At 59.9% G+C, this 17,928-nt stretch overlaps 2 protein-coding genes across 2 annotated transcripts; one reads left to right on the plus strand and one right to left on the minus strand.

The window, feature by feature from the left end:
* Nucleotides 1-6,701: 6,701 nt before the first annotated feature.
* Nucleotides 6,702-8,237, minus strand: CHLRE_03g167668v5 (uncharacterized protein). Its single transcript, XM_043060819.1, has 3 exons — nt 7,784-8,237; nt 7,136-7,323; nt 6,702-7,006 (listed from the first exon to the last, which is right to left on the minus strand). The coding sequence occupies exons 1-3, from the start codon at nt 8,139-8,141 to the stop codon at nt 7,001-7,003; spliced, it is 552 nt and encodes a 183-aa protein (XP_042925948.1). The 5' UTR covers nt 8,142-8,237; the 3' UTR covers nt 6,702-7,000.
* A 160-nt stretch (nt 8,238-8,397) lies between these two features.
* CHLRE_03g167690v5 (uncharacterized protein) lies at nt 8,398-10,113 on the plus strand. Its single transcript, XM_043060820.1, has one exon. The coding sequence runs from the start codon at nt 8,552-8,554 to the stop codon at nt 8,753-8,755; it is 204 nt and encodes a 67-aa protein (XP_042925949.1). The 5' UTR covers nt 8,398-8,551; the 3' UTR covers nt 8,756-10,113.
* The last annotated feature ends 7,815 nt before the right edge of the window (nt 10,114-17,928 follow it).

Raw genomic sequence — 17,928 nt, forward strand, 5'->3', positions numbered from 1 at the left:
CTTCCCGTTCGAAGAAGCACGCTGTGCCTTCAAATACCGATGGGGGCTCTCCTGGAACGCCAAGCGCGCCGCCCGTGTAAAACACCCCATACCCGGCTGCGCGGGGGGCGAATGCCCGCTGTGCCGATGCGACGACGGTGGCACGCACACCCTGGGCGGCTGCACCCACCGGCGTATGAAAGCCGCGTACATCGCGAGGCACAACCGCGCCGTTCAACGGATCGCGAAGGCAGTAAGTCAAGGGCAGAACGGCGGATGCGTTATGTACATGGATGCAGGAAAGGACGCCCCCGCTTACAGTGGGGGAACACGCATACCCGCATGGGTGCTGCCAGGCACGCCAGAGAGCGTGCGACTACGATTTCGCCCGGACCTGCTGGTCGTCCCCTCCTTACGCATGACCCGATCTGGGCAGCCTACTAATATGCCTCGCACGCGACTCCAGAGAAGCGCGCATAAAGTCTACGTAATAGAAGTGGGCTACTGCTCTGACCTCAATCACCTGGACAAAAGGGCAGAAAAACTGCAACAACATGACGACCTTGCCACCGCACTCCGCACCGCCGGATGGGACGTGATACACAACCAGGACACAATCATCAGCCTCGGACATACCGGCACCGTTACCACCCACCTCCATGCCCTGCTTAACACGCTCGGATGCTCAACACAATCTGCGCACCGCACCTGCCAAAAGCTTGTCCAGCACGCTGTTCACACGACTACCGCCATTACAGCTCTTCGCCGGGAACTCTGCAGTCACCCATGGCCAGGACGCCCACCTTAGCACAGTACGCCCCGTTGTGAGAGTGGGACCAGGCCCAGCGCGCCTAGGCGCGCTGCCAGCCTCCCCACTCTCCTTGGGGGACAGGGGCCCAGTGGCGGAGACCACTAATGTGGTGGTCTCTCATGCCCTCACGCCTCTACCTCCTCAGAACACGCCCTGTCACGCAGGGAGTACCATTATTATTATTATTACCATCTACAAGATACCGGTACGGTACTGCACCGGGTGCCGTCCGGGGCGGGCGGCTACCTTTCTGCACAGACAATGTTTGAGGGTACCAATCTTCCAAAAGGTCCGTTTTCGGGGGGCTGGTTGGGGGTGGAGCTCCCAAAACCCCTTCAAACGGCACATTTTGGGCCCAGGGGCGCCGTATGAAACAAAGATTGAGGGAGTACGGCTTCTTTCGGCCGGAAATCGGCCACCCCCAGCAAGTAAGGTACGAGCCGCTACGAGCCCTGAGTTGAGGATGTCGAAGACCCGCGGCTTAGGGCTTGCACTTCGGGGAGCGGCAACAAACGGGCCCCAATGCAGTGCTCGTATCTTGTAGATGCCCTCAGGCACCCGGCATCTACACATGCGTAGATGACCCTGACCGCGGCATCTACACTTAAGCCCCAAGCCCCCCAAAACGTCTACGCTTCCTGTTGAAGTTAGGGCAGCGGACTTAGCGGGATTGCGGCCTGCCCCCTCCCCCATGCATGACGGTGCAATGGTCTAAGGAGCGTATAGGGCCGAGAGCAAGCCCGGCCTGGACTAAGTCACACGTTAGGAGAGTACAAGCGAGAGGCTACATGGACACGATGCGACTGTGCACCACTGTACCTAAGCGACTCAACCTGGTGACCCTAGTCTCAATGACCCAACGACCCTACTAGACAACACTGTCAGCTAGCTCTAACAGCAGTATTTACAACAGGTTATGAGCCCCGCCTCGTGCGGTGGCGTAGAATCTCGATATGTAGCGCAAATTCTGTCACGTTTCGCGTGATGGTTGGCATAACCAGCCCCAAAGCCTGCAAAGCTTCGTTGGCGGGTTGGAGGAAGCCCTCAGAATAAGTATCATTACTTCCTCGTGAGCTCTAGAGGAACTACGGAGGATTCCAACGCTTGGAGAACATTCCGCTCGTCTACCACAAGACGACTGGGCAAGGATCTTCGGCATGGCTCAACTGGAGTATAGTGTCAAATCTTGAGAGACTTGCCGGCGCGGCCAAATGGACGCGGGGGAGCTCGTGCGACTGTCTCAGTACGCAACTTCATGGGGCGGTGGGCGCCCTGCCCATCCAGCACGACCGTGAGTACGGCTGCGGCAGTCAGCTATGGCGATAGCAAGCACATCAGCAAGGCACTGAGCTTGAGCAGGGCACTTACTTGCTTATGTTTGGTGGCTGAGCGGGGCCGTAAAGCAGAGGTGTTGCCCGTGTCAGAGGTTGGCAGGGGCTTGCTGGTATCAGTCGGTAACGTGGCTGAGACTGAGTGCTGCTCGAGGGGGGGGTATTGAGACTGAACGATCAGCACTCATGGTGTGCGTGTCAAGGTCTTAACTGCTGCACGCTCAGCTAGGATATAAGGTCCCACAGCATGGGGGACAGATGACATCCGGTTGCATCCTTGCAGCATGGAAGCTAAACCCCCTTCTCGATAGTGGTGACAAGAAATTGAACAGCAGTTCGGGGTGTGTCAACGAAGTGTGCTGACGTCTTGGTATGTGGCTGCGCAGTGTCTGAGGTACAAGACCACATGCGTTTGTGTTGACGGAGTCTGAGTGCCGCTGTGTAGTCCAGGGCCTCAAGCTGGCGCTGCGGGCTGGTAACTGCGTGTACCGTATGCCCTTTGATACCGGTAGTGGTTGCTTTCCTGGTATTTTAGGTATGCAAGGGTATATTATTGTGTCATCTGGACGGTAGTGACAGCTACACCCGGTCGCTTGGTCCAACCGACCGCTTGTGGGATCGGGGCCTAGAGTGCAGTTTCATGCCCGAATGCCTCACCAGCGTCTGATCAACCTGGTGTGCGCTGGGGCGGTGAGCGGTCTGGATCCGTAATCCGTATACCTGTGGCGTGACACTGCTAGTGACGGTGTTGATGGTGTGTTGGGAAACGGGGGAGCTGCCTAAAGCAGTCGACGGGAGGCTTTGTGCTGGGTGCCATGAAGAGGCACATGTTGCAGTACTCAAGTAGAGAGTGTGGTTGATGCAGTCTAGCTCTGTTCCGCAACCCAAGTACACGCAGTGGTGCCTGTGGTGATACGTGAGAGAGCTTCTGTGCGTATTGAGATTGGAGCGGATGCGCCGCTTCGCAGGTAGTTGGTGATGAGGCAGCGGGCTATTGTAGCTGCAACCGGACTTGCAACCAACAGTAATTGGAATCTTGGGAAGTGTCTAATGCTCTGGTGAAAGCGTATGCGCTCTGTAAGGAGCGGGTGTTCTTTAAGCTTGAGGCAAGTTGTAGCGCGGCTATCCAGAGTGCCGGCTGTAAGCTAGGGAAGCAAGTCACTTAACCCCAAGCGAGCGATGGAGTGCCGCTCACGGGGGAGTGCCGTATGATATTCGGCACCCACATGGAGGCAATGGAGGACAACAAGGGGAACCGAATGTACAGTAGCGCTTGCCCTTGGTTGTTTACTCGAGCTTGGCATGGAGCATGCGGGAGCTGGCGATTGTCGGAGAGGGGTTCTTGAGTGTTGTTCATGGCGCAAGTGAGACACCGCCAACTTGACTGCGGATGAAGACATGATTGCGTATGCGCAGACGTGCGCTTAGCGTGATAGGACTTGGTGACTGAAGCAAGCGGGTGTTACGCAGGGGCCAATGCGGGAACGCCGTGACTAGTATGAGGCGTACGTTAGCGCATGCTAAATTAGAATCTGCGCGCTTCGGCGGCAACCTAGGACAGCGACGCGCGTAGCGTGCTGAGGAGGCCTCAAGCGATGCTACTGCTTGGAGGAGTGTTGCGCTTGCGCGTGAACACGTTTAGTACGAGACAGTGATCACGAGACAGTGGTTCACACGGCAGCGTTCGTGCGTGCAGCGGAGACTGCAGCAAACGCTTCGCATCATGAGTGTACACATGGTGGCGAACGATGGCGCGGAAAACGGTATGTGCTGCATACTGAGGTGGCTTCAGACGTGGAAGTGCTGAAGGCTAGAACTAGTCAATTTAGAACGTACGGTTGTCACTGGTTGTCGGTTGAGTTACCGAGTTAGGGGCCAGGTAGGCGTGGAAGACCTTCCTGGGTGTTGCTGGTCCATTCATTGTGTTAGGACATTCATGCTCAGGTTTCGGTTGAAACTGGTTTGTTGCTACAGTATGTTTCGACGTGGCGGTAGCGTTGCGAACTACTGACGTTTGTTACTCATGCGGGTGAGTGTCAGTCCGCGGGGGAGTGTTGAAGTTAGGGCAGCGGACTTAGCGGGATTGCGGCCTGCCCCCTCCCCCATGCATGACGGTGCAATGGTCTAAGGAGCGTATAGGGCCGAGAGCAAGCCCGGCCTGGACTAAGTCACACGTTAGGAGAGTACAAGCGAGAGGCTACATGGACACGATGCGACTGTGCACCACTGTACCTAAGCGACTCAACCTGGTGACCCTAGTCTCAATGACCCAACGACCCTACTAGACAACACTGTCAGCTAGCTCTAACAGCAGTATTTACAACACTTCCCCCATTTATTTTTGCGCCCAAACCGGCCAAAACCGTCTACACTGCGTAGATGCGTGGCACCCAAACCCAAAAATTTTTCTCCGCCTTCGGCGGATTTTGGGCAGGTTTCTACAGTGTAGATGGAAGATACGAGCACTGCCCCAATGCGCAGGCTCTCGGGCGAGAAAGATTGGGCATGTCTGGGGCTGCTGCATACGGCGCTACATACATGCCACGGCCCACCCCGCTGGTTTCCGCAGCACAACGTATTTTCCCAACCTACTAGCCGACGAGGGCAGCGTATGTACAGTACATAGCACAGTACACAGTACAGTACGTAGAACTACGTAGAACTACGCAACCCTGCCCGCACGTACGTACCCATCGGGCGGCGGGCTCGCTGGCTGGCTGGCCAAAACCCGTCCATTTCGACCTCAGGCGAGCGCAGACCGCCCTGCCACTCGGCCAGCAAGTCAATACTACATATACTGAGGGGCTGGGAGCGTGGGGGACCCAGGGGAGACCAGTTTGGCGGCAGGGCGGGACCCGGCCCCAGTTCCCATCCCCAAAGTAAGACCCCCGCCCCGCACGGGAAGTAAGGGTTGTACGGCAGTGGATGACCTGTCGGGCCGTGAATCGGAGTCCCCCAAACGCTAAAAAAGGCATTTTTGTCCTATGGATGCAAGAACGTGGTTGGGCCCTACCGTAACCACGTAGTTAAGTGCCCGTATCTTCTAATTGCCCTCAGGCCCGCCCGCGGCGTCTACAGAGCGTGCAAATGACCCCTCCCGCGGCCGATACGCCCAGAACATTTTCCCGAGGGGGCAAATAATGTAACGTCGGGACGTGCGTGGCTGGACGCATGGCGGGCCGTGCCTGTACAAACCGACCCCGGCTATGTCCGGGAGATGAGGTACACGCTTGCTGCCGCAGGCTGGAGACTTGGCGCGCGTGGGCTCAGCCCACTTTTCCGTCCCTTGCGAGGGGAAACCACTATCTTGTCCCGAGGGGGCAAATGCTCTATAACGTCTGAAGATACCGTACTGCGCGTAATTATTCTATATTAGATCATTATGGGAGGCTAAAAATAACTCGAAAATTATGAAGGCGGCTCAGGTGATAAAAAGCAAAAAATATTCGGCCCTGCTGGCCTTGTAAAACTTCTCAGCCTGAGGGCGGGGACAGACAGGATTCCAGTCGTTCCATGCATGGTTGCGGCGGACGGCTGCGGAGCGCGGACAGCTGTGAGCGTGTGCGTGTTGAACCCCACCGTGGGCGCGCGCACTTCACCGGCATGGCAGAGGCAACTTCAAGGGGGGGGCGGGGGGGTTGCGGGTTAAGATGGTTGAGGCAGGGATTCGGGCCGCATTGGGCTGTATGCTGAAGGGCTGTGTGGGGACTATGTTTGTGCGAGTTGAATTTGCGTTCGTGTGTGGACCCATTAACTGGCAAAACCCTGCATGGGAGCGTGTCCATAAAAAAGAAAAATAATCCTGGTGCGGTTGAGCCGCGCTTGGTAAGTAAAAACCCAAAATAATATTTCCAGCCGTGATAAAACTTCTGGGAGTTAGTCTTCTAAGCGCAGTACGCGTGCGCAGTACGATACCGCCGAATCTGCGCCAAAACGTCCACACCCCGTAGAAGCGCCGGCGGCCCCAAATCCCAAAACAATCCCAAGAACGTTTCTCCGCAGATTTGGGGCAAATTCCTACAACAAGTTTCTACTGCCGTTAGTGTCCTTACTTCTCGCCAGCGGCGGCGGCCAACCCCTAGCCTATCTACCCCTGGAAGATGCAAGCCCTGCAATTGACGTGCGTGCAATATATACATAAACCCAACTTGCTGTGATAGGCAGTGCTCGTATCTTCCTTCGATATGCCCCAAAAAGCCTCCGGCGGAAGAAAGTTTAAATCTTGTGGCAAAAAATCTGTGACAATGCTACAGATTTTGAGGGGTCTTTCTGAGAATCGCAGAAGACAGTTTGGGGCGGGGGTTTCTGTCACGTGTCCGGGCCCAAGGCAAGGTTCCCCAGGATACTCTATCTACGGCCGTGTCCTGCAGGAATGGATGCACGGCGGCATGAATGGGAGATTGAGAGATTGCTGACACGGCCTGACACACCCCGGGCCTGACACGAACCGTGCATGGGACTGTCCCCTCTGTAACATCCGCATTCATAGGTCGGGGCGGGCGGATGGAGCCCCGCCCAGAAAATTATTTTGGAAATGGAACATCTAGATGCGGCGGCAGCAGGTTTCTCAATATTTAAAGATGCCTTTTTTCGAAAATCTGTCACTGGCGCCGCGCCTGCTGCCCCTCTTAAGATACGAGCACTGGTGATAGCCACAGTGCATGACCCTTTGCGTCAGCAGCAGGTCCCTCGTGTAACCATTACTGGAGCAACCTCCCGCCTGGTAACCTGGTCAATCAACCCGAGCGAGATAGATAGAGCTTGCCAGCGTGAACCATCGCTACCATCTCTTCATCAGCATATCCATGCATGTTCATTCATCATTCAATTATTATGTATGGGAGTTGTCGTTGGCGCTGCTGGGGTCTGCCTGTATTACTCACGCCTGCAGGCGTCCCACAGGCACGACGCGCACGTTCTCTTGCAACACACGTGAGCGCCATCGGACCAGCCCCACTACCGCCAGCAGTGCCAGCACTGCCGTACCAACCAAACCCCCCACTGCCGCCCCTACCACCGTAGACGCGGCCAAGTGGCCGCTCTCGATGCGGCTGCTGCTACTGTGTGATGTGCCCCTTTCGTCGGCACTGCTGCTGCCGCTGTTTCGGGCGCCAGTGGTGGCGGTGTCAACTCCATCATTCAACGCTAACCCAGTTGGCGCGCCCTGCTGCTGCTGTTGCTGCTGCTGGTCGGCACCGTTGCCTGCATTGTCAGTCACAGATGGCAGAGGCACGCCCTGGTGCGGATCCGTTGGCTGCTGTGAGCTGCTGGGCAAGGCCGAAACTGACAACGCGGCATCTCTGCTGGTGAGTTGAACTGCTGCTGGCTGACTGGGCGGCGGCCGTGGACTGCTGGGCACAGCAGCCACCTCCACCTCCTCATGAACAGCAGCAGCAGCAGTCGTCGCAAGGCCGACTTGGAACGGTAAAGTTGGGGGCCGATGGGTGGCGGCGGGCAGCAGTAGTATAAGCAGCAGAGGCGGAACGCACCCGCAAACGAGCACGACAACGCTTGAGCCTATCTAGCTTGAGCCTATCTAGCTAGGCGGCCCTCCACCTACCTACCTACAACAGCAGGCAACTACTTGATGTGCGGTGTGCACAGCTCTGCTGGCGTAGATAGCATGCACCCCAGTGACCCCTCCATGTATGCGTGCACTCACGTCCAGTAGATGGTGGTGCGGGCGGTGTTGGGCTAGGCGGCGTCATCGGGGGCGGGCTAGGCGGGTCAGATAGATCGGCAACAAACGGGCCCGACGTGCAGTAGACTCCAGGCACCTCCATGCCGTTGACGTTCCGCATGAAATCAAAGCCACCGTCGCAGCTGCTGGGCGAGACATCACACCAGGGCTTGTCCGGAAGGGTCCTTTGGGAGCTGTCGAACGTGCAGCCAGCGTACGTTGTGTTGCCTACCACGTAGGTGGCCTCGCAGTTGCAGGCGCCGTTGCCCCAGTTGGCCTTCTTGACGTACGTGCACACACCAGGACTCTTTTGGAAACCCAGGATACTGCCCTGCTCCATGACGTATGCACTTCCGTTGGACCGCACCGTGAAGGCCCAGCAGCTGGCGCCGTAGTTGCAGTTGACCGCGGCATCCGCTGCTCGTGTTCTCTGAACAATTTGGGAACGGACACTGTAGCTCCAGTCGGTGTTCATGAGCACGGTGTACCCGGGCTTGGAGGGGCAGCCTGCGTGCATGCAGCAGTGCGTGTCCAGGCATACAAGCGACGCATTAGTCAGGCGCGCAAGACATAGCATGTATGGCGGCAGGTAATAAGTAAGACGACCATGCAATCCAAATAGACAGCAAGAAAGGGGCTAGAGGAGCCATGGCGGACTGGTCCTGCGTTCTAGAGATCCAGACATGATACGACGTATGTACGAACTCACTTGGCAGGCGCGGCCTGGGCGGTGTAGGTGGGGTAGGCGGGATGAGTGGGTTGGAAATACCCGGGCCCGAAGTGCAGAAGATTGCAGGCGTCGTCCTGCCGTCAGCACCGGTGAAGTTCCAGTTGGAAGCACTGCAGCTGCTGTGCGTCAAACACCATGGCTTTCGAGGCCACAGCAGCTCCGTGCAGCCCGTATACGTCATGCTAGTCACGCCGGCGCTCGTCAAGCCGCCGCCGACCACGTAGGTGGGCAGGCAGCTGCACACGCCGTTGCCCCAGTCGCCGTTCTTGACGTACGTGCACCTGCCGGGTGCGCGGCTGTACATGTCCACTTTGCCCACCAAGTAGCGACCAGAGTCGTCCCACAGTGTGCAATGCGGGTCGGCGTTGCAAGATGCCTCCGCACTTGCGGGTGCTGTCTGGTAGGCTTGCGAAAGATCCGGATCATATTTGCTTTCATCCCCCTGCGCGTCTACTAGCATGGTGTAACCTGCCTTGGGCAGACACCCTGCATGTGCATGCGTGGCAGTGCGATGTGGAGGGGGCAAGGTGTGGAGGCCAGCAGCTTCAGAGCTACGAGGAGTAATAAGCAAGGTGTCGAGGTAGTCGAGGCCAGCTTCAGAGCGAGGAGAAATAAGCAAGGTGTGCGTGGAGGCCAGCAGCTTTAGAGCGAGGAGTAATAAGCAAGGTGTGGAGGCCAGCTTCATTCAGCGCGCAGAGCGAGCGATGTCGGTTAAAACGACGCACAGCCCCCCTACAGCCGCCAGGCTAATTTTTTCGCTCAGCCAGACAGCTTTTGCAGGCAAGATGCTTGTCGTAGGCAGGTCTCTTCCAGATGGCTAGCCACCCAACACCGGTCGTATGATGACGCCCGGTGCTGTTTTAACTGAGAAGGGGGGAGAAGGGAGACGGAGGCGGGTGTGGGGGCCGACGAGAGCGGGCCTTGGTCAGACGCGGTCGGTGTTGCCAGACGGTGTTGCCACACACGTGCGCTCCGCAGAAGTTGTTGTCGCCGCTGGGATACGGTCTTGTTTAGTTGTTTTCTTGGTCTAGGCGGTTAGAAGTAAGGATACAGAAAGTAAGGGGCGCCGGGTGCTGACACGCACCGGCGCCGCACAGGCGGGCTCGGCTTGCAAGGACCGGGCACCAGAGGGCAGACGCTGTCTCACTCAACGCTGGCCTGTCCTGCGCACTCCACGATGTGGGAGCTAGAGGTGGGGAAGGAAGAATATCCTTTCGGGGGAGTCGGCTTGGCCGGGATTGGGGCACGGGGCCAGAGCAGGTGGGTCTTGAGGGGTAGGAGGAGAGAGAGGGAAAGAGAGGAAGGCCAGGGGAAGGCGACCCACAGAATGCTACCGGAACTTAGTTTAGGCCTGGCTGCGTCTCCGCTGGCTAGGGTTATCCGCTGTCTTGACTTGTTTTTGCTTGACGAGACCCTCCCGCCGGTAGGGGCACAGGGGACTGGTCACGGCAGTGGCTAGGAGCCTGCTGCTAATTTAGGCGTGCGCGGGCGACTTGGGACAGATTGCTTGACGCCGGAAAGGCCAGTTGCAGTGACGGCGCAGCCGTCACTGACGGGGGCGGACCTGTAACGGAAACCTGTTTAGGTGGCAGGGGAAGATTGAACCTGCACACGAAAGAGAGAGGGGAAATGCCTGCGAGGGAGGGGACACCGACGCAGGCTAGTGCCTGCGACACGAAACACAATGGCAGAGCGCGGCCCTGCGTGTGCTGACAATAGCTGCTGACCTGGTTGCGCGTTCACAACTGCTGTCCTGATTACGGCACCGGATGGCACCACTGCAAGACGCCCGATCCCTGGGGCTACCTACACCCTTAACCTGATATCCCGACGTTATCCCAGTCAGTCCCTGCTTATCCCAGGGGGGAAACTCAACCCCCTTGTTACCTACGACACACCGACCCTACTGGCTGCGGGGCTCCTTGCCCGTCTTACGCGCGGGAGTCAACCCGGAGGCTGCGAGGCTCCTTTTACTCGCTAGGCCTGGGGCTTCGGGGACTTGCTGCCCTAGTGTGTGGGTGGGCCTCACAGAAGCACGATACCTCCTCCTTTATGCCTAAGACTGAGGGGAACGGGATGACCAAACGGTGAGGCCTTGAGAGGTGGGTGTCAGAATCCACTGACCCACGACCACGCGATGTAGCAGTTGACACGGGGCTATGCGACTCCAAACGTGGGCACCTGCGGTGCAACAGAAACTGAAGAGAAACCCTGCGGCCACCTACGGCCGGGGTACGAACACAAACCACAAACAGGCAGACAGGCGGGGGGCAGAGAGCGTCCCACAATATAATCCCTCTACGTATAACAGCTGGAGCCCTTAAGATGGCAGGTGCACAGCTGACGACAGGTTGTTTACAGAACCCTACACGTTACCTCACGATGGGGGAGGCGGAGAGTGTGGGGGGTATAATAGCTGGCGCTTCCAAAGGTCTAGATCAGAGAGCTGCACTGGACGTTGCCGGCTGGATGGCTAGGCGTTGTCGAGGCAGGGGAACTGTAGACCAGGTTGATTCACACACACGCACACGTTACACGGTCAGCCTGGCCGCAGATGGCCGGCTACAAAGTTGGTCCAGAGGGCTTGGTTCCCTCGTGCACACGTAACCTATTCAAAGCGTCACAACTGTCTTGGCAATACACTAACTATGACCACAGCGGTGGGCTTGCCAGGCCCGATTCTGTAAGAAGAGTTATTCTGTTTTGGTTAGGTAAGTCTTGAATACAACTCTACTGCTGGGTGACGAACACTGCGCCGGCAGCGCCTATATATACTCCCCTCAATGGGTCGTACGGCGCTTGGGACTTGCCGTTCAGGCCGAGGACTGTGGCCTGTGGCCTGGCTGGCTTGCCCGGCCTGCCCCCTGTCCTGCTTGGCTTGGCTGGCCTGAGTGGCCGCCAAGCCGCGCAGGCCATCTGCGCAGCGCCCGCCTCCGCCAAACCTCCTAACACGCACATCACATCATCACCTATCCTGCTACTCTCACCGCCTCAGGCCTAGCGCCTTGAGGGCTCCTACAGTCAGTCTGTTTCCTCAGGCCTGCGAGGCCCTCCGACACCATCGACCAGCGCATTCAGGCGCGCCCTTATGTCAAACACACAAACACCTGCACACCGACACACCTGGCCTCTCGCCAGCCTTCGTCTTGCCCGCCGCATGCCCAGGCCGCGCTCAGCTGTCGCTGCTCCGGCCTGGACCCGGTTGCTGAGCCAGCCATTGCTGCTCAGCAACTGGGAGCCTTAACTGATCACCGCATTCACCGTTTTATGCAGCCGACCCTTCGTCGCCGAGTGCGGCTTTCGACCACTTGCTCGGTCCGCAACCCTTCAGCGACTCCTTGCTCAAACTGCCTTCTTTTTGTCACCTTGATTACGTATTGCATACATACTACCAAATGTAATGCTTCGGGCCCTGGAGTTCGCCACCTGCTTGCCTTTCGTCTTGTGCCGACAGCTTACCGCACTGCTCCCCTACTCGCTCGCTTCTTGTTGTACATCCAGATAGCTCAACACAATCAATCAATCTTCAAACGGCCTGTGTACTGCCAGCCCTTTTCCTCACGGTTTGCTTTGCGGAATCCAGAATTCGCCTTGTCTCTCACGCCGTCTGCTTGGTGCACTCCATCTGTATTTACCCCGCCCATTTAACTTGGTTGCCAATATAGTACACACGGGCTCACGCCTCGCGTTCCAGGTTGGACCGACGTTGCGTGTGCCCGTCCCTGCCGCGGCCTCACCCCTTCACCCATCCTGATCTCCCCGTGTTACCCCGCGTTGGAACCCCCAGCACGCACTTGTATGCTAGCCCGTAACAATTTTTAGCGGGCTACGTGGCTGGCGAGGACTGGTACAAAACATGTACTGGCGCTGACAGGAGGTGCCGCGTGCTTTGCACCTACAGCTGTCGGTTCGCCCCCACCTACGCCGCGCGCCCCAGTGCGGCCCCTTCGGCACCGAGTGGCGCCAGCCGGGGAGACCCGCACCTTTAAACATACCGTGATCCAGCACATGACTCCCTTATCCGACACAGACCCCTTCCCTCATCCTCAAGCGGGCCCCATGAAGTGGTGCCCTTAGTTGATCCCACGTAACTCTCCACTGCTCAAGTATGGCTATTCAAACCTTCAATAAATCCCGCACAGATGTTCTCTTAGGCTGCTCCTGCCACTCAGACATGTGGCGCCCAATGCTACCCCTAGTACGTACCCCTGCACGCGTCCGTGTGCTGCGGTCAAGGGCTCCCTGCCCCCAGACGCTCCTAGCTACTCCCCTCATTATTAACAGTTGTAGTGTCCCCTTTACCCTGGCCTTGCCATATCTCCGTTCATCCTGATTCCGTCGTAATTAATCCCTACAGTGCTATCCCATCTAAACCGTCCCTTACGTGCAGTCCGCTTGGGTTCCCTTGCTTAGTCCGCAGTCTGCCGGGTGGGTCCCGACGCTGTTTAACTCAGCTAGCCTGTCTCTCCCTGGCTGCTGTATTGCCTTCTAGTACGCACCGCGGTCGAAGGTGGCCGCGATCTTGGAGGCCCATCCCGGCTCGTGCTGGGTGGCGGTCACCAGTGCGGCCTCCAGCAGCGTCTCGACCAGGCGCGTCGCTTTTTCGCGGTTGACGACGTCCAGGCGGCCTCGGCTGTGGCGCAGCGTGACGGTGGCGGGCGGCATTTCGCTCCCCTGGAGCATCGCGTGCACCCACCCGGCGTCCTCCGACTCCCGGAATGCCAGGTGCAGGGCCCGAGCTGCCAGCCCCATCGCCACATTTTGCAGCCAAAGGGGCACGCCGTCACCCTGCTCCAGCCAATATGGGCGCGGTGGCTCGCGGCTGGGGCCTGTACCCAGGTTACGCGGGGCGCGAGCCACCGCCGCTGTCTGCTCCGCAGCGCCCGGCTGGGCGCTGGTACCAGCCGTCGCTTGCACCGGCCGGAACAGCCGGCGGTTGACGCTGCTGGTACCACCATGGTCCACCGGTTCGGTCTTCACTTGTGACGGCAGGGGCACAGCGCTCAGCGGCAGCCAGCCGCCCTGTCGTCGCCGCGGGTCCTGAGGCAGTGCCCGAGGCGGCGGCGGCCCCTGCGCCTGCACCGGCGGCGGCCCCTGCGCCTGCACCGGCGGTGTTGCCTGCGCCTGCACCGGCGGTGGTGCCTGCGCCTGCACCGGCGGTGGTGCCTGCGCCTGCACCGGCGGTGGTGCCTGCGCCTGCACCGGCGGCGGTGCTGCCCCCGGGTTGGACCGAGAGCGCCAGCGCGAGTACCCGGCACGCCGGTAGGAATGCGCCCGTGCCTCCTGTCGCGGCTGCGGTACTGACGGGGCCGCACCTGCGGGTGCCCGCTGTGACTGCGGCCGAGTCGGCGAGCTGGGCGGCCGTGGCTCCTGCTCTCCGGGTACTTGTCGCTGCTGTCGCTGCTGCATCGGCTGCGGCTGCTGCTGCTGCTGCTGCTGCTGCTGCTGCTGCTGCGAGCGGGCGACCGCCTTGGCCATCATGAGCGGCGGCACCAGTGGGATCCCTGGCGGCGACAGATAGCTACTCTGAATGCTCCGCAGTAGAGTCAGCGGCTGGGGCACTAGGGCGGCCGGTGGGGGCGCTGCCTTTTGCCGCTGCGGCTGAGGACCCATCTCCGAGCCTGAAGACATGGAGAGCGGTCGTCGCCGGTCCTCCACCGGCTCTGCCGGCCCCGGTACCGCCGGGGTCTCCGCTTGGGCCTCCACCCGCGTTCCGCAGTGATCAGCTGCTACGGTCGTGATGTGTCCTGCTGCGCCCTCTGCCCCTGCCGGCAGGCGAGCCTCCTCGCGCCGCTGCAGGGCTGCGACCAGCGCGCACGTATCCCGCACGAAGCTGTCCGACGGTGAGGTAACCATCATGCGTGCTGCCAGTTGGAGCTCCTGGTTGGCGGTGCTGGGCGGCGATCCCAGGCTGGGGGAGTCCAGCAGGCCGAATGTGACCACGGAGCCGCCCGAATCGCTCGGCTCCCGCGGCTGCTGCTGTGGTGGCTGCGGTGGTGGCGCCGGCGTTGGGGTGCCGCGGCTGGTGGTGATTGGCGGCATCCAATAGGGGACGAGCAGGCCGTCGCTCTCCCGAGGAACGACCTCGAAGCCCAGCTGGCTGCCGCGCAGCCGGCTGCTGGGCATTGTTGACGCGGCTGCCCACATCCGCTCGCTCCGTTCCCGACCCGGGGTGCGGCTTGCTCCGGCCCGCCGGCGTGCCTCTTCCTGTTCCGGAGTGAGGAGCGCCGACTCGCTGGTGGTGCTGCTGGTTGGGCCGGCCATTAAGCTGCTAGCGTTGGCGTGCCTTCCGGCTGCAGCCACTGCCGCTGCTGTGCCGGCCACAGCTCCGAAGCCGCCGAAGAAGGCCCCAACACCCCCCTCCAGGTCGTCCGACTCGGCGTCGGCCGCTGCGCCGGCCTTGGCGTCGGCGGCTCGGTAGCACGCCCCTGACGCCGCCCCGGCTTCCGCCGGGGTTCCTGCCAGCGCTGCGGTCTGCTCGGCCAGACGTGCCCAGAAAGCTGTTCGCTGCTCTGGGCCGAGCGGTCGCGCCAGCATCTCAGCCATGTTTTGCTCGTCTCTGGTGAGACCCAGCTCATTCCGCTGTGTTGCACGCGCCTGCGTGGTCGTCAAGTCCGTCACCCCATGCGTTTAGATATTCGTCAAACCAAATGCCTCTCACAAACGCCAACGTTCTAGTCACTTGAATCATACTTGGAAGGCTCATTGCATAGCGCGCCTCCCGGCCGCACCTCGTCATCGGCCGTGAACTCGAGGCGGCCGTTGTTTGGCATGCCCTGGTCATGGCCTGGCAGGTCGTCCGTCCACTACGCACATAGGCGGCAACCATTCGAATGCGTTAGGACCGCGTCACTGCAACGGCCGTCACCGATAATACAAGACAATTAATGTTCTCGTTTAAACCCTAACTCGACAACTCACGGGCTCTACAATCGAACCCCACTTCGCATCGTCTGACACGTTTCCCTCCCCCTCCTGATCTCACCCCGCTGCTCGCCGACCCGCCATATTCGGTGGTCGTTGAGTTTACTGGCGTTGCGCCGGGGCGCAACGGAGCTGGTGGATCGGGCGTCAACTGGCTGGCTCGCCAGACGTTGTGCTGCAGGGGCGGAGAGTCGCCCTCCGCGCCGGCCGCTGCTGCCCCAACCATCCTGCCTAAAAGCGCCGGCATGACAGCCTATGCGCCTACTTCTGTCCTCAAACTCCCTCTAGACCTTGCAACTCAACTACTTTCAGCTATGCTCTAAGATTTAGTTACTGCTCAAGCGTTATCAACGTAAGTACTCAAACTAGCAATGGTGGCTTTGCGCTCTGGGCTACAGCGCCCTTGCTGGCTTAGCTGGCTATCTTGCCTCGCATGCTGTTCGCGCCAACTGCCAGTCCTCTTGCCCCTCCATCTCTAGGGTGGCCGTAGGCCCAATCTTACTGTCAAGCCTGTTTGGTGTTGTTCTTTTCACCAGTAGCCTCCCGCGCTGGTAGCCGGGGCGCAGGGCGTAAAGCGCACACACGTCATAAAGCGCGAACACGGTTCCTCCTCCCGGCCCTCTTTCCAACTGAGCCCAATATAAACCAGCGTCTCGTTGACGCAATCGCCCCAAGTGAGGTTGCTTTTGAATAGCCTAGCCCTTTATTAATGGGCCCGCCTTCTTTTACTCCAGCAAAGGTTACGCGCCTGCGCTGTAAACAATTTAATACCTGGCCACCTATACACTGTATTCAGTCACTACTCTCCACACCAACATCTCACGCTGCTCGTGCTTCGCGGTGGTTAGGCGGTTTCCCCGACGGCGGTTTACCGCCCACCCCGTCGCTGCCGCGCAGCAGACCCGCCTCCACCCCTGGTTACCTAGCCGCCCCACGGTGCACCAAGAGCTGCGCCGTGGGCACTGAGAACTGTCGGCCCTGCTGGTCCTCGACTAACGCCAGAGTGCCCGTTCGATTCCACATCTTCCACTTATACGGGCCCTCCGTGTCACGCTGCAACTTAGTCCTGCCCTTCGTCACTCGGTACACCAGCGCGTCTTTTGCCAGACTCGGCAAGTGGCTTAACGCTGGATCGTCATCCGGTATTGACTCGTGGCTCCGTTCGGGGCTGGCCGAGGCTGGGGGAGCAGAGCCGCCCTGGCCCCGCCTACCACGCCCCCGTCCGGAGCTGCGGTCCTGGCCTCGCCCGCCTGGGTTGCTGCCTCGGGCTCCGCGTGCATGCTCCACCGCGCCCCCTCCTAAGGCGACATCCCCGGTGTGGGCTTCCGTGGTGGTGGGACGCCGCGGGCTCCTGGTCGGGGTCACAGTGCGGTCACTGTCTGTGTCCCCTGCCACCGCGATGGCATCCGTGGGCGGGGCTGCCGCCGCCGCAGTGTGTGGTTTGGGTGGAGCGTTCTTGAAAGTGCGATTGGCGTAATCGCGCTTCATACGCTCTTGTGCTGATTCCATGTTGGCGCGTGCAGCGGCAGCGGCGCCGTCCAAAATGGACCGCCTAGCGTTGGCCGCCTGCCGCCGGGCCTCGGCCACCTCCTGCTCGCCCTCATCCGCTGAATCCACATCCTCGCCGGGTTCCGCCGCCTGCTGGTCCAGCGGCGGCTTCTGCTGTCCCAGGGTCAACTCCCTTCCATACAGCAGCAGTGCCGGCGAGCAGCCAGTGGAGCGCTGCCGCGCCGCCCTGTAAGACAAGGCGACCTGGGGAAGGTGCGTATCCCACTCCGTCTCTTCTCCGGTTTGGCATAGCCGCACCAGAGCCGAGCGCATTACGCCCATGAAGCGCTCCACCTGCCCATTCTGCTGTGGGCAACGGGCGCCTGTGCGAACGTGGCGGATTCGCTCGCGCCCCAGCAGCTCGGCGAACTGACCCTGCCACTCGGTCCCCTGATCAGTCATTACGACAGCAACCGAGCCCCAATGACACACCACGTGCTCCCAGAACCACCGCGCGGTCGTGGCGCTCTCCTTATTTGGTAACGCGCCCACTAGCGGGTACTTGCTGAATGCATCAATTGCCACTATAATGTACTGGTTGCCCCGCGGCGTGATAACGTGGGGCCCACTCAGGTCCACGTTTACGCGGTGATGCACTTGCATGATGGGTAGGGGCCGCAGCGGCAGGTTACGCAGCAACACATGCTGTGCCGGGTGGCATTGCGAGCAGTGCTCCACGTACACCTTGCAATCATGCCCCATGCCCTCCCACCAGAAGCGGGAGCGGCACAGGTCGAACGTGCCGCGCGCCCCCGGGTGAGCAAGCCCATGCACCTCCGCCAGCGCTTGCTGGCGTTCGGACAGCCGCAGCACCCGCACCTCTGGCCGGTTGCGAGTGCCGCTCCTGAATAGTTGTCCGTTCGCCCAGCGGTAGCGCCTTGCCTTGCTGATAATGCGGGCGCACTCCTTGTAGAACTCGTTCCAG

Source organism: Chlamydomonas reinhardtii, chromosome 3 (assembly GCF_000002595.2).
Source record: "Chlamydomonas reinhardtii strain CC-503 cw92 mt+ chromosome 3, whole genome shotgun sequence".
NCBI classification, from domain to species: domain Eukaryota; kingdom Viridiplantae; phylum Chlorophyta; class Chlorophyceae; order Chlamydomonadales; family Chlamydomonadaceae; genus Chlamydomonas; species Chlamydomonas reinhardtii.